The sequence below is a fragment of the Balaenoptera borealis genome (genome assembly GCF_965194805.1).
Source record: "Balaenoptera borealis genome assembly, chromosome: 19".
NCBI lineage: Eukaryota > Metazoa > Chordata > Mammalia > Artiodactyla > Balaenopteridae > Balaenoptera > Balaenoptera borealis.
The window spans coordinates 1,910,167-1,926,732 of NC_138878.1; the positions used below are offsets into that span (position 1 = coordinate 1,910,167).

Here is a 16,566-nt window from a genome sequence, read left to right on the forward strand (position 1 = left end):
AGTTTTATCATATCCAGCCTTACAGTAGGTCTTTAATCCATTTTGAGTTTATTTTTGTGTATGGTGTTGGAGAATGTTCTAATTTCATTCTCTTACATGTAGTTGCCCAGTTTTCCTAGCACCACTTATTGAAGAGACTGTCTTTTCTCCATTGTATATTCTTGCCTCCTTTGTCATAGATTAATTGATCGTAGGTGTATGGGTTTATTTTGGGGCTTTCTATCCTGTCCCATTGATCTATATTTCTGTTTTTGTGCCAGTACCATACTGTTGATTACTGTAGCTTTGTAGTATTGTGGGAAGTCAGGGAGTCTGATTGCTCCAGCTCCGTTTTTTTTTCTCAGGATTGCTTTGGCTGTTTGGGGTCTTTTGTGTTTCCATAGAAATTAAAAAATTTTTTTTTCTAGTTCTGTGAAAAATACCATTGGTAATTTGATAGGGATTGCACTGAATCTGTAGATTGCTTTGGGTAGTATAGTCATTTTGACAATGTTGATTCTTCCAATCCAAGAACATGGTATATCTTTCCATCTGTTTGTGTCATCTTCGATTTCTTTCATCAGTGTCTTATAGTTTTCAGGGTATGGGTCTTTGTCCTCCTTAGGTAGGTTTATTCCTAGGTATTTTGTTCTTTTTCATGTGATGGTAAATGGGATTGTTTTCTCAATTTCTCTTTCTGATCTTTCATTGTTAGTGTATAGGAATGCAAGAGATTTCTGTGTATTAATTTTGTATCCTGGAACTTTTCTGAATTCATTGATGAGCTCTAGTAGTTTTCTGGTAGCATCTTTAGGATTTTCTATGTATAGTATCATGTCATCTGCAAACAGTGACAGTTTTACTTCTTCTTTTCCAATTTGAATTCCTTTTATTTCTTTTTCTTCTCTGATTGCCATGGCTAGGACTTCCAAAACTATGTTGAATAAAAGTGGTGAGAGTGGACATCCTTGTCTTTTTCCTGATCTCAGAGGAAATGCTTTCAGCTTTTCACCATTGAGAATGATGTTAGCTGTGGGTTTGTCACCTATGGCCTATGGCCTTTATTATATTGAGGTACGTTCCCTCTGCCCACTTTCTGGAGAGTTTTTATCATTGATGGGTGTTGAATTTTGTCAAAAGCTTTTTCTGCATCTATTGAGATGATCATATGGTTTTTATTCTTCAATTTGTAAATGTGTATCATACTGATTGATTTACGTATATTGAAGAATTCTTGCATCCCTGGGATAAATGCCACTTGATCGTGGTGTATGATCTTTTTAATGTATTGTTGTATTTGGTTTGCTAGTATTCTGTTGAGAGTTTTTGCGTCTGTGTTCATCAGTGATATTGGCCTGTAATTTTCTTTTTTTGTGGTATTTTTGTCTGGTTTTGGTATCAGGGTGATGGTGGACTCATAGAATGAGTTTGGGAATGTTTCTTCCTCTGCAGTTTTTGGGAAGAGTTTCAGAAGGATAGGTGTTAACTCTTCTCTAAATGTTTGATAGAATTTGTCTGTGAAGCCATCTGGCCCTGGACTTTTGTTTGTCTGAAGTTTTCTAGTCACAGTTTCAATTTCAGTACTTGTGATTGGTCTGTTCGTATTTTTTATTTCTTCCTGGTTCGATCTTGGAAGGTTGTACCTTTCTAAGAATTTGTCCACTTCTTCTAGGTTGTCCATTTTATTGGCATAGAGTTGCTTGTAGTAGTCTCTTAGGATGCTTTGTATTTCTGTGGTGTCTTTTGTAACTTCTCCTTTTTCATTTCTAGTTTTATTGATTTGACCCCTCTCCCTTTTTTTGTTGATGAGTCTGGCTAAAGGTTTATCAGTTTTATCTTTTCAAAGAACCAGCTTTTAGTTTCATTGATTTTTGCTATTGTTTTCTTTGTCTTTATTTTATTTATTTCTGCTCAGATCTTTACGATTTTTTTTTTCTACTACCTTTGGGTTTTGTTCTTCTTTCTCTAGTTGTTTTAGGTGTAAGTTAGGTTGTTTGAGATTTTTCTTGTTTCCTGAGGTAAGATTGTATTGCCATAAACTTCCCTCTTAGAACTGCTTTTGCCACATCCCATAGGTTTTGGATTCCTGTATTTTCATTGTCTTTTATCTCTAGTTATTTATTTATTTACTCTTTGATTTATTCAGTGATCCATTGGTTGTTTAATAACATGTTGTTTAGCCTCCACGTGTTTGTGTGTTTTTTTTTTTTAAGTTCTTTCTGTTATTGATTTCTAATCTTATAGTGTTGTGGTCGGAAAAGATGCTTGATATGATTTCACTTTTCTTAAATTTACCAAGGCTTGCTCTGTGGCCCAGCATGTGACCTATCCTGGAGAATGTTCCATGTGCGCTTGAGAAGAATGTGTATTCTGCTGCTTTTGGAGGGTCTAATGTGTTACTTATGACCTGTGTTTCCTCATTGATTTTCTGTCTGGATGATCTGTCCATTGATGTAAGTGTGGTGTTAAAGCCCCCTACTATTATTGTGTTACTGTCGATTTCTCCTTTTATGGCTGTTTGCATTTGTCTTACATGTTGAGGTGCTCCTATGTTGGGTGTATATATATATTTACAATTGTTATATTTTCCTCTTGGATTTAGCCCTTGATCATTAGGTAGTGTCCTTCTTTGTTTCTTGTAACAGTCTTTATTTTAAGGTCTATTTTGTCTGATATGAGTATTGCTACTCCAGCTTTCTTTTGATTTCCATTTGCATGGAATACCTTTTTTCCATCCCCTCACTTTCAAACTGTATGTGTCCCTAGATCTGAAGTGGGTCTCTTGTAGACAGCATATATATGGGTCTTGTTTTTTCATCCATTCAGGCAGTCTTTGTCTTTTGTTTGGAGCATTTAAACCATTTCCATATAAGGTAATTCTCGATATGTATGTTCTTATTGCCATTTTGTTAATTGTGTTGGATTGTTTTTGTAGGTCTTTTTTCTTCCCTTCTTCTTTTGTGCTGTTCTCTTGTGATTTGATGACTATCTTTAGTCTTTTGTTTGGATTGCTTTTTTTGTGTGTGTGTCTATTGTATCTATTGTAGATTTTTGGTTTGTGGTTCCCATGAGGTTTTGGTAAAGCAGTCTATATAGTGAATATATACAAGATTGTTTTAAGTTGCTGGTCTCTTAACTTCAAACACATTTCCTATATCCTGCATCTGTACTTTCCTCTTCTAACGATTGCTGGTTTTGATATCATATTTGTGTGTGGGTGATTTCCTACCTTTACTGTGTGTTTGCCTTTACTGGTGAGCTTTCCCATTCATAATTTTCTTGTTTCTAGTTGTGGCCTTTTCGGCCTAGAGAAGTTCCTTTAGCATTTGTTGTAAAGCTGGTTTGGTGGTGCTGAATTATCTTAGCTTTTGCTTGTTTGTAAAGCTTCCGATTTCTCTTTCGAATCTGAAGGAGAGCCTTGCTGGGTAGAGTATTCTTGGTTGTAGGTTTTTCCCTTTCATTACTTTAAGTGTATCATGCCACTCGCTTCTGGCCTGGAGAGTTTCTGCTGAAGAAACCTTATGGGGATTCCCTTGTATGTTACTTGTTGCTTTTCCCTTGTTGCTTTTAATATTTTCTCTTTGTCTTTAAGTTTTGTCAGTTTCATTAATATGTGTCTTGGCTGTTCCTCCTTGGGTTTATCCTGTATGGGACTCTCTGCACTTACTGGACTTGAGTGAGTGTTTCCTTTCCCATGTTAGGGAAGTTTTCGGCTATAATCTCTTCAAGTATTTTCTCGGGCCCTTTCTCTCTCTCTTCTTCTAGGAGTCCTATATTGTGAATGTTGATGTGTTTCATGTTGTCCCAAAGGTCTCTGAGACTGTCCTCGTTTCTTTTCATTCATTTTTCTTTATTCTGGTCTGTGGCAGTGATTTCCACCACTCTGTTGTCCAGCTCACTTATTCATTCTGCCTCATTTATTGTGCTATCGATTCTTTTCAGTGTATTTTTCATTTCAGTTATTGTGTTGTTCATCTGTTTGTTCTTCAAATCTTCTCTTTATCAAACATTTCTTGTATCTTCTTGGTCTGTGCCTCCATTCTTTTTCTGAGATCTTGGGTTATCTTTACTATAATTACTTTTAATTCTTTTTCAGGTAGATTGCTTATCTCCACTTCACTTAATTGTTCTTCTGGGTTTTTCTCTTGTTCCTTCATCTGGCACATATTTCTTGCCATCTCATTTTGTCTAACTTTCTATGTTTGTGGTCTCCTTTCTGCAGGCTGCAGGATTGTAGTTCCTCTTGTTTTTGGTGTCTGCCCCTGGAAGGTGAGGTTGGTCCTGGGCTTGTGCAGGCTTCCTGGTGGGAGGGACTGGAGCCAGCCCACTGGTGGGTGGAGCTGGGTCTTGTCCCTCTGGTGGACAGGCCCATGTCAGGAGGTGTGTTTAGAGGTGACTGTGAGCTCAGTACAACTTTAGGCAGCCTGTCTGCTGATGGGAGGGGCTGTGTTTCCCCTGCTGGTTGTTTGGCCTGAGGCATCCCAGCACTAGAGCCTGCTGGCTGTTGGGTGGGGCCAGGTCTTGGTGCCAAAATGGCGACCTCCAGGAGAGCTCACGCTGGTCATATTCCCTGGGGCCTCTGCCACCAGTGTCCTTGCCCCCACAGTGAGCCACAGCTGACTCACTGCCTCCCCAGGAGACCCTCCAAGACCCGCAGGTGGGTCTGTCCCAGGCTCCTGTGGAGTCACTGCTTTGTGCTGGGTCCCAGTGCACACGAAATCTTGTGTGTGCTCTCCAGGAGTGGAGTCTCTTGTTTCCCCCAGTCTTGTGGAGCTCCTGCACTCAATCCCTGCTGGCCTTGAAAGCCAAGAACTCTGGGGGCTCCTCCTGAGGCCAGACCCTCAGGCTGGGGAGCCTGACGTGGGGCTCAGAATTCTCACTCCTGTGGGAGAACCTCTACCATATAATTATTTTCCAGTTTGTTGGTCACCCACCTGGCGGGTATGGAATTTGATTATATTGTGAAAGTGCTCCTCCTGCCATCTCATTGTGGCTTCTTCTTTGTCTTTGGGTGTAAAATATCTTTTTTGGTAGGTTCTGGTCTTTTTTTAAAAAATTTGTTTGTTTATTTATTTACTTACGGCTGAGTTGGGTCTTTGTTGCTGCACGCGGGCTTTCTCCAGTTGTGTTGAGTGGGGGCTACTCTTCCTTGCGGTACGAGGGCTTGTCATTGTGGTGGCTTCTCTTGTAGCGGAGCACGGGCTCTAGGCCTGCGGGCTTCAGTAGTTGTGGCTCACAGGCTTCAGTAGTCCTGGCTTATGGGCTTCAGTAGTTGTGGCACATGGGCTCAATAGTGGCTCGCGGGCTGTAGAACACAGGCTCAGTGGTTGTGGTGCACAGGCTTAGTTGCTCCACGGCATGTGGGATCTTACCAGACCAGGGCCCGAACCCATGTCCCCTGCATTGGCAGGCGGATTCTTAACCACTGCACTACCAGGGAAGCCCCCCAGTCTTTTTTGTTGATAGTTGTTTAGCAGTTAGTTGTGATTTTGGTGTTTTCTTGAGAGGAGGTGAGCTCGATCCTCTACTCTGCCATCTTGTCTGGCATTGAGGGGCTGCTTTTAGTCTGGATGCTTGCTGCCTCTTTCCTCAGTGTATGCTGGACATGATCTGCTTGATATGGGGTGTGCAGGTGCGGTGGCCCGTGTGCGCTCCTGGTGTGGCGAGGGCAGCGATCAGTGCCCGCTTGTTGGTCTCCCTGCAGTGGCGGCGGCCCCTGAGGCTTTTGGACAGTGGGGGCAGTGATTGGCCCCTGCTCCCAGTTCTCGTAGTGGCGGTGGCGGCCCGCATGCTCCCAAGAGGGCAGAGACAGTGATTGGCGCCTGCTGGCGGGTCTCTTGGTGGTGGTGGCCCGTGCCCTCCCGAGACAGTGCAGGCAGCACTTGGCACCTCTTCGTGGGTCTTGTGGTGGCAGCGGCAGCCCATGCACTCCTGGGACAGCAGGGGCAGCGCTTGGGGCCTGCTCGCGGGCTTCGTGGTGGCGGCGGCCCGTGCACTCCCAGGACAGCGGGGGGCAGTGCTTCGGGTCTGCTTGTGTGTGTCTTAGCGGTGGCGATGGCCCATGCCTGCCTCTAGAGCCCATGATGGTGGTGGTGGCTCACACCCAGCCCAGAGCTCGTGTGTCCGGTTGACTGAGAGCATGTGCACAAGGAAGGAAGCTCTTATGGTGGTCCTGCTCCTCTCCTTCCATGCCCCCCAACAATGGCACCTTGCCTCTCTGACAGGCCCAGGCTTCTTCCGAGCACACCCTCAGTTGCCACAGTCCAGCCTCTTCAGGCTGTCTCTGTGTGCCAGCCCTGGTCCTTTCCCTGGGTCTGACCTCCGAAGCCCAAGCTTCAGCACGCAGCCGCCCCCCACACCTGTGGATGAGTGTCTCAGGCTGGGGAGTGCAGGGCAGCTGTACCGACTGTCTGTGCAGGGCACTCTCCGTGTTGCCGTCCGCAAACTGGCTGTTACGCTCTCCTCGGAGGCTCCAAAGCTCCCCGTCTGTCCAGGCTGATCTCCCTGACGATGAGTGGACTTCCCAGGGTGCAGGAACCTTTCCTCCTTCACAGCTCCCTCTCTGGGGTGTAGGTCCTGTCCCAACTCTTTTCACTTTTTTTTTCTTTTTCCTTTTGTCCTACCCAGTTATGTGGAGGTTTTCTTGTGCTTTCGGAAGTCTGAGGTCTTCTGCCAGCATTCCGTAGATGTTCCGTGCGAGTCGTTCCACTTGTAGATGTATTTTGGTGTGTTTGTGGGAGGAGGTGAGCTCCACGTCCTACTCTTCCGCCATCTGCCAAGCTTCTCTTTTTTTTTTTTTGTTCAATTTTAGATCACCAGGCGGTCCTTCAGGACGGAGTGGACATCGGATGGTGGCCTGGAAGAGACAGTTAATCCTTTTCGGTGGCTTCCATGAGAGTACCAGGTCAGTACAAATAGGATCATCTTTGCTGGAGCAGTCAGGAGTGGGCTCCTTATGGGAAGAACCATTCTGAATACACGTGGAAAGTGCTGCCCATCCCTTAAAACCAGGGCCAACGGCTTGGGCAGCTGCAGAGGAGGGCCCTGAGCTTGGTTGAATGCTCTGCTGTCACTGTCGTGGGGTTCTTCATAATTACTGAACAGAGGTTCCCACAGTTTTATTTTGCACCAAGGCCTGCGAGTAATGTGGCCAGTCCTATCCAAGATGGGCTCTCAAGCTTCAGCCTGTTGAGAACCCTCTGAAAGGCTTGTTCAGACCCTGATTTGTGACTCCGTTGGCCTGGGATCGGGCTGAGGATCTGCATTTCTTGAGGCTCCAGGTGATGCTGATACTGCTGGCCAGGGAACCCCACTTTGAGAACCACGAGGCTAAAATAACTTTAAAATCCACCCGATGGGGAACATGCGGCAGCCTACATCCTGCAGAGGGACCTGAGGGGACATCCAGGTCTCCTGTGCCTGGTTGTGTCGCCACAGTGCTTGTGTGCCCAGCCTGGCGGCATGTTGTCCGGGGGTTTTAAGCCCATCATCTATACTGATACTTTCCTGAGTGGCCTTATTAGTTCAGTCCAGAGAAAGAAAACGCTTGGTGAACAGGTTAGTTCCTGCCACTGTCGTAAAACGCTAAGGTTCTGGGTGAGACATCCAGACTGCTCTGATGCCTGGTGCAGGCCGCGCGAGTGGTGCTTCTCCTCTGACCTTGGGCCGTGTCAGACAAGGGGGGTGGATGGCTTTCTCGCTGGTGCCTCGTTTCACGTGCTCCTCTGTTGCCTACTCCTTTAAAGAATAACATGCTTATCAACTCGTGGTGGTGGCAGCACACACACTTTTCTCAGTGTGACTCCATTGGCACACATTTTTTCTTTTTTAGAAATCTCCATTTTAATTTTATTGATTGATTGATTGATTGCTGTGTTGGGTCTTCATTTCTGTGCGAGGGCTTTCTCTAGTTGCGGCAAGCGGGGGCCACTCTTCATCGTGGTGCACGGGCCTCTCACTATCGCGGCCTCTCTTGTGGAGCACAGGCTCCAGACGTGCAGGCTCAGCAGTTGTGGCACACGGGCCTAGTTGCTCCGCGGCATGTGGGATCTTCCCGGACCAGGGCTCGGACCCGCGTCCCCTGCATTGGCGGGCGGATTCTCAACCACTGCGCCACCAGGGAAGCCCCATTGGCACACATTTTTTACGATACTCACTGGCTCATGAAAATAAGTCCTTGCACATACATGTGGAGAGAGTGGCGCTCGGTACGTTAGCGGGAGTGAGCGTTGCTGTGTTCCCTGTTCCCTACCCGAGCTGAGGCATCCTGGTGTCCATCTGGCTCAGTTAAGGTTTCAGGTTTCTTTCACGAACAGAAAATATTTTCATTAATTGAGAAAAGGGGATATAATTCTTTTTTTTTTTAATTCTTTTTTATTTTTTAACATTTTTATTGGAGTAAAATTGCTTTACAATGGTGTGTTAGTTTCTGCTGTATAACAAAGTGAATCAACTATACATATACATAAATCCCCATATCTCCTCCCTCTTGTGTCTCCCTCCCACCCTCCCTATCCCACCCCTCTAGGTGGTCACAAAGCACCAAGCTGATCTCCCTGTGCTATGCGACCGCTTCCCACTAGTTATCTATTTTACATTTGGTAGTGTATATAAGTCCATGCCACTCTTTCACTTCGTCCCAGCTTACCCTTCCCCCTCCCTGTGTCCTCAAGTCCATTCTCTATGTCTGCGTCTTTATTCCTGTCCTGCCCCTAGGTTCTTCATAACTTTTTTTTTCTTTTAGATTTGATATATATGTGTTAGCATACGGTATTTGTTTTTCTCTTTCTGACTTACTTCACTCTGTATGACAGACTCTAGGTCCATCCACCTCACTACAGATAACTCAGTTTCATTTATTTTTATGGCTGAGTAATATTCCATTGTATATATGTGCCACATCTTCTTTATCCATTCATCTGTTGATGGGCACTTAGGTTGCTTCCATGTCCTGGCGATTGTAAATAGTGCTGCAGTGAACATTGTGGTACATGTCTCTTTTTGAATTATGGTTTTCTCAGGGTATATGCCCAGTACTGGGATTGCTGGGTCATATGGTGATTCTATTTTTAGTTTTTTAAGGAACCTCCATACTGTTCTCCATAGTGGCTGTATCAATTTACATTCCCACCAACAGTGCAAAAGGGTTCCCTCTTCTCCACACCCTCTCCAGCATTTATTGCCTGTAGATTTTTTGATGACGGCCATTCTGACTGGTGTGAGGTGATAACCTCATTTGTAGTTTTGATTTGCATTTCTCTAATGATTAACGATATTGAGCATTCTTTCATGTGTTTGTTGGCAATCTGTATATCTTCTTTGGAGAAATGTCTGTTTAGGTCTTCTGCCCATTTTTGGATTAGGTTTTTTTTTTTTTTTTTTGATATTGAGCTGCATGAGCTGCTTGTAAATTTTGGAGATTAATCCTTTGTCAGTTGCTTCATTTCCAAATATTTTCTCCTATTCTGAGGGTTGTCTTTTTGTCTTGTTTATGGTTTCCTTTGCTGTGCAAAAGCTTTTAAGTTTCGTTAGGTCCCTTTTGTTTGTATTTCCATTTCTCTAGGAGGTGGGTCAAAAAGGATCTTGCTGTGATTTATGTCATAGAGTGTTCTGCCTATGTTTCCCTCCAAGAGTTTGATAGTGTCTGGCCTTACATTTAGGTCTTTAATCCATTTTGGGTTTATTTTTGTGTATGGTGTTAGGGACTGTTCTAATTTCATTCTTTTACATGTAGCTGTCCAGTTTTCCCAGCACCACTTAAAGGCTGTCTTTTCTCCATTGTATATTCTTGCCTCCTTTATCAAAAATAAGGTGACCATATGTGCGTGGGTTTATCTCTAGGCTTTCTGTCGTGTTCTGTTGTTCTGTATTTCTGTTTTTGTGCCAGTACCGGACTGTCTTGATTACTGTAGATTTGTAGTATAGTCTGAAGTCAGGGAGCCTGGTTACTCCAGGTCCATTTTTCTTTCTCAAGATTGCTTTGGCTATTCGGGGTCTTTTGTGTTTCCATACAAATTGTGAAATTTTTGTTCTAGTTCTGTGAAAAATGCCAGTGGTAGTTTGATAGGGATTGCACTGAATCTGTAGATTGTTTTAGGTAGTATAGTCATTTTCACAATGTTGATTCTTCCAATCCAAGAACACGGTATATCTCTCCATTTGTTTGTATCGTCTTTAATTTCTTTCATCAGTGTCTTATAGTTTTCTGCATACAGGTCTTTTGTCTCCTTAGGTAGGTTTATTCCTAGGTATTTTATTCTCTTTGTTGCAGTGGTAAATGGGAGTGTTTCCTTAATTTCTCTTTCAGATTTTTCAAAATTAGTGTATAGGAATGCAAGAGATTTCTGTGTGTTAATTTTGTATCCTGCCACTTTACCAAATTCATTGATTAGCTCTACTAGTTTTCTGGTAGAGTCTTTAGGATTCTCTATGTGTAGTATCATGTCATCTGCAAACAGTGACAGCTTTACTTCTTCTTTTCCGATTTGGATTCCTTTTATTTCTTTTTCTTCTCTGATTGCTGTGGCTAAAACTTCCAAAACAATGTTGAATAATAGTGGTAAGAGTGGGCAACCTTGTCTTGTTCCTGATCTTAGTGGAAATGGTTTCAGTTTTTCACCATTGAGAATGATGTTGGCTGTGGGTTTGTCATATATGGCCTTTATTATGTTGAGATAAGTTCCCTCTATGCCTACTTTTTGGAGGGTTTTTATCATAAATGGGTGTTGAATTTTGTCAAAAGCTTTTCCTGCATCTATTGAGATGATCATATGGTTTTTATCCTTCAATTTGTTAATATGGTATATCACATTGATTGATTTGCGTATATTGAAGAATCCTTGCGTCCCTGGGATAAACCCCAGTTGATCATGGTGTATGATCCTTTTAATGTGCTGTTGGATACTGTTTGCTAGTATTTTGTTGAGGATTTTTGCATCTATATTCATCAGTGATATTGGCCTGTAGTTTTCTTTCTTTGTGACATCTTTGTCTGGTTTTGGTATCAGGGTGATGGTGGCCTCATAGAATGAGTTTGGGAGTGTTCCTCCCTCTGCTATATTTTGGAAGGAGTTTGAGAAGGATAGGTGTTAGCTCTTCTCTAAATGTTTGATAGAATTTGCCTATAATCCATCTGGTCCTGGACTTTTGTTTGTTGGAAGGTTTTTAATCACAGTTTGAATTTCAGTGCTTGGCATTGGTCTGTTTATATTTTCTATTTCTGCCTGGTTCAGTCTCGGAAGGTTGTGCTTTTCTAAGAATTTGTCCGTTTCTTCCAGGTTGTCCATTTTATTGGCGTATAGTTGCTTGTAGTAATCTCTCATGATCCTTTGTATTTCTGCAGTGTCAGTTGTTACGTCTCCTTTTTCATTTCTGATTCTGTTGATTTGAGTCTTCTCCCTTTTTTTCTTGCTGAGTCCGGCTAGTGGTTTATCAATTTTGTTTATCTTCGCAAAGAACCAGCTTTTAGTTTTATTGATCTTTGCTATTGTTTCCTTCATTTCTTTTTCATTTATTTCTGATCTGATCTTTATGATTTCTTTCCTTCTGCTAACTTTGGGGTTTCTTTGTTCTTCTTTCTCTAATTGCTATAGGTGTAAGGGTAGGTTGTTTATTTGAGATGTTTCTTGTTTCTTAAGGTAGGATTGTATTCCTATAAATCTCCCTCTTAGAACTGCTTTTGCTGCATCCCATAGGTTTTGGGTTGTCGTGTTTTCATTGTCATTTGTTTTTAGGTATTTTTTGATTTCCTCAGTGATCTCTTGGTTATTAAGTAGTGTATTGTTTAGCCTCCATGTGTTTGTATTTTTTACAGATTTTTTCCTGTAATTGATATCTAGTCTCATAGCATTGTGGTCAGAAAAGATACTTGATACGAGTTCAGTTTTCTTAAATCTACCAAGGTTTGATTTGTGACCCAGGATATGATCTGTCCTGGAGAATGTTCCATGAGCACTTGAGAAGAAAGTGTATTCTGTTGTTTTTGGATGGAATGTCCTGTAAATATCAGTTAAGTCCATCTTGTTTAATGTATCATTTAAAGATTGTGTTTCCTTATTTATTTTCATTTTGGATGATCTGTCTATTGGTGAAAGTGGGGTGTTAAAGTCCCCTACTATGATTGTGTTACTGTCGATTTCCCCTTTTATGGCTGTTAGCATTTGCCTTATGTATTGAGGTGCTCCTATGTTGGGTGCATAAATATTTACAGTTGTTATATCTTTTTCTTGGATTGATCCCTTGATCATTATGTAGCGTCTAAAATAAAACAGACTTTATTTTAAAGTCAATTTTGTCTGATATGAGAATTGCTACTCCAGCTTTCTTTTGATTTCCATTTGCATGGAATATCTTTTTCCATACCCTCATTTTCAGTCTGTATGTGTCCCTAGGTCTGAAGTGGGTCTCTTACAGACAGCATATATATGGGTCTTGTTTTTGTATCCATTCAGCCAGTCTTTGTCTTTTGGTTGGAGCATTTAATGCATTTACATTTAAGGTAATTATCGATATGTATGTTCCTATTACCATTTTCTTAGTTGTTTTGGGTTTGTTATTGTAGGTCTTTTCCTTCTCTTGTGTTTCCTGCCTAGAGAAGTTCCTTTAGCATTTGTTGTAAAGCTGGTTTGGTGGTGCTGAATTCTGTTAGCTTTTGCTTGTCTGTAAAGCTTTTGATTTCTCCGTCGAATCTGAATGAGATCCTTGCTGGGTAGAGTAATCTTGGTTGTAGGTTTTTCCCTTTCATCACTTTAAATATGTCCTGCCACTCCCTTCTGGCCTATAGAGTTTCTCCTGAAAGATCAGCTGTTAACCTTACGGGGATTCCCTCGTATGTTATTTGTTGTTTTTCCCTTGCTGCTTTTAATATTTTTTCTTTGTATTTAATTTTTGATAGTTTGATTAATATGTGTCTTGGTGTGTTTCTCCTCGGATTTATCCTGTATGGGACTCTCTGTGCTTCCTGGACTTGAGTAACTATTTCCTTTCCCATATTAGGGAAGTTTTCAACTATAATCTCTTCAAATATTTTCTCAGTCCCTTTCTTTTTCTCCTCTTATTCTGGGACCCCTAATGTTGGTGGGGTTATTCGAATGTTGGTGTGTTGGTGCATTTAATGTTGTCCCAGAGGTCTCTGAGACTGTCCTCAATTCTTTTTTTATTTTTTTATAAATTTATTTTATTTTATTTATTTTTATTTTTGGCTGCGTTGGGTCTTCGTTGCTGTGTGTGGGCTTTCTCTAGTTGCCGCAAGCAGGGGCTACTCTTCATTGCAGTGTGCAGGCTTCTCTTTGTGGTGGCTTCTCTTGTTGGGAGCACGGGCTCTAGGCGTGCGGCCTTCAGCAGTTGTGGTACACGGGCTCAGTAGTTGTGGCTCGGGGGCTCTAGAGCGCAGGCTCCGTAGTTGTGGTGCATGGGCTTAGTTGCTCCGCGGCATGTGGGATCTTCCCGGACCAGGGCTTGAACCCGTGTCTCCTGCACTGGCAGGCAGATTCTTTTTTTTTTTTTTTTTAATTAATTTATTTATTTATTTATGACTGTGGTAGGTCTTCGTTTCTGTGCGAGGGCTTCCTCTAGTTGTGGCAAGCGGGGGCCACTCTTCATCGTGGTGCGCGGGCCTCTCACTATCGCGGCCTCTCTTGTTGCGGAGCAGAGGCTCCAGACGCGCAGGCTCAGTAGTTGTGGCTCACGGGCCTAGTTGCTCCGCGGCATGTGGGATCTTCCCAGACCAGGGCTCGAACCCGTGTGCCCTGCATTGGCAGGCAGATTCTCAACCACTGCGCCACCAGGGAAGCCCGGCAGGCAGATTCTTAACCACTGTGCCACCATGGAAGCCCCTATCCTCAATTCTTTTCATTCTTTTTTCTTTATTCTGCTCTGCAGTAGTTATTTCCACTATTTTATCTTCCAGGTCACTTATCCCTTCTTCTGCCTCAGTTATTCTGGTATTGATTCCTTCTGGAGAATTTTAAATTTCATTTATTGTGCTGTTCATCATTGTTTGTTTGCTCTTTAGTTCTTCTAGTTCCTTGTTAAACGTTTCTTGTATTTTCTCCATTCTATTTCCAAGATTTTGGATCATCTTTCCTATCATTACTCTGAATTCTTTTTCAGGTAGACTGCCTATTTCCTCTTCATTTGTTTCGTCTGGTGGGTTTTTACCTTGCTCCTTCATCTGCTGTGTGTTTCTCTGTCTTCTCATTTTGCTTCACTTACTGTGTTTGGGGTCTCTTTTTCGCAGGCTGCAGGCTCGTAGTTCCCGTTGTTTTTGGTGTCTGCCCGCAGTGGGTAAGGTTGGTTCAGTGGGTTGTGTAGGCTTCCTGGTGGAGGGGACTAGTGCCTGTGTTCTGGTGGATGAGGCTGGATCTTGTCTTTCTGGTGAGTAGGTCCACATCTGGTGGTGTGTTTTGGGGTGTCTGTGGCCTTATTATGATTTTAGGCAGCCTCTCTGCTAATGTGTGGCGTTGTGTTCCTGTCTTGCTAGTTGTTTGGCATAGGGTGTCCAGCACTGTAGCTTGCTGGTTGTTGAGTGGAGCTGGGTCTTAGCGTTGAGATGGAGATCTCTGGGAGATTTTCACCGTTTGATATTACGTGGTGTTGGGAGGTCTCTGGTGGACCAATGTCCTGACCTAGGCTCTCCCACCTCAGAGGCACAGGCCTGACACCCAGCCGGAGCACCAAGACTCTGTCATCCACACGGCTCAGAATAAAAGGGAGAAAAAAAGAAGGAAAGAAAGAAAAATAAATAAAATAAAGTTATTAAAATAAAAATAATTATTAAAAATTAAAAAGTAATTTAAAAAAAAGAAAGAAAGAAGAGAGCAACCAAACCAAAAACAATTCCACCACTGATAACAAGTGCTAAAATCTATACTAAACAAACCAAAAAAAAAAAAAAACCCGACAGACAGAACCCTAGGATAAATGGTAAAAGCAAAGCTATGCAGACAAAATCACACACATAAGCATACACATACACACCCAGAAAAAGAGAAAAAGGAAAAAAATACATATATCGTTGCTCCCAAAGTCCACACCACCTCAATTTTGGGATGATTCCTTGTCTGTTCAGGTATTCCACAGATGCAGGGTACATCAAGGTGATTGTGGAGATTTAATCCGCTGCTCCTGAGGCTGTTGGGAGAGATTTCCCTTTCTCTGTTCGCACAGCTCCCGGGGTTCAGCTTTGGATTTGGCCCCGCCTCTGCGGGTAGGTCTCCTGAGGGCATCTGTCCCCCTCAGACAGGATGGGGTTAAAGGAGCAGCTGATTCGGGGGCTCTGGCTCGCTCAGGCCGGGGCGAGGGAGGGGTACGGAATGCGGGGCGAGCCTGCGGCGGCAGAGCCCGGCGTGACATTGCACCAGCCTGAGGCGCACCGTGTGTTTCCCCCAGGAAGTTGTCTCTGGATTACGGGACCCTGGCAGTGGCGGGCTGCACCGGCTCCCGGGAGGGGCGGTGTGGAGAGTGACCTGTGCTCGGACACAGGCTTCTTGGTGGCTGCAGCAGCAGCCTTAGCATCTCATGCCCGTCTCTGGGGTCTGCGCTGATAGCCGCGGCTCGCGCCCGTCTCTGGAGCTCGTTTAGGTGGCGCTCTGAATCCCCTCTCCTCGCGCACCGCGAAACAATGGTCTTTTGCCTCCTAGGCAGGTCCAGACTTTTTCCCGGACTCCGTCCCGGCTAGCTATGGCACACTAACCCCCTTCAGGCTGTGTTCACGTAGCCAACCCCTGTCCTCTCCCTGGGATCTGACCTCCGAAGCCCGAGCCTCAGCTCCCAGCCCTTGCCCGCCCCGGCGGGTGAGCAGACAAGCCTCTCGGGCTGGTGAGTGCTGGTCGGCACCAATCCTCTGTGAGAGAATCTCTCCGCTTTGCCCTCCACACCCCTGTTGCTGCGCTCTCCTCCGTGGCTCCGAAGCTTCCCCCCACCGCCACCCCCCGTCTCTGCCAGTGAAGGGGCTTCCTGGTGTGTGGAAGCTTTCCCTTTTTCACAGCTCCCTCCCACTGGTGCAGGTCCCGTCTCTATTCTTTTGTCTCTGTTTTTTCTTTTTCCTTTTACCCTCCCCAGGTACATGGGGAGTTTCTTGCCTTTTGGGAGGTCTGAGGTCTTCTGCCAGCGTTCAGTAAGTGTTCTGTAGGAGTTGTTCCACACGTAGATGTATTTCTGATGTATTTGTGGGGAGGAAGGCGATCTCCACGTCTTACTCTTCCGCCATCTTGAAGGTCTCCCAGAGTATAATTCTTAAGTGCTTTGGGAGGAGATTTTTAAAGTCGAATTCAAATTAAACAAGGAATGATTTTGTATCCTTAAAGGCATAGTCTGGGTATAATAGTGCTTAAATTTCATGTCTCGTCACAAAGTTCACCAAGTGGTTTTTACAGAATTCACTTAAAAACCAAGCTATTGGGAGGGCAGGTTATTATCTCAAGCTAAAGATGAGGAAACCAAGATAACTATTAAGTAGTAGAACTTGTCCTCGACCAAAGATTGCGGATGTTCAGTTACTCCCATGTTCTGTCGTGCTGCACCCCCCGGCTCCCTGCCCTGGTCCATCTGCTGCCCCTGGTCATGTCTCCTGCTCCTGGTTTGTCTCTT

General features: G+C 43.8%; 1 protein-coding gene across 4 annotated transcripts in view; it reads left to right on the forward strand.

Moving 5' to 3' along the window:
• KLHDC4 (kelch domain containing 4) overlaps positions 1-16,566 on the forward strand; it is a 58,357-nt gene that overhangs the window by 31,305 nt on the left and 10,486 nt on the right. For 3 of the 4 annotated variants that reach the window (XM_082368716.1, XM_082368713.1, XM_082368715.1), the window contains one exon: positions 6,791-6,883. The exons of the other annotated variant lie outside the window; for it this stretch is intronic. In XM_082368716.1, the coding sequence (XP_082224842.1) occupies positions 6,791-6,883 (93 nt within the window). The remainder of the gene's footprint in view (positions 1-6,790; positions 6,884-16,566) is intronic. 4 annotated transcript variants of the gene reach the window in all.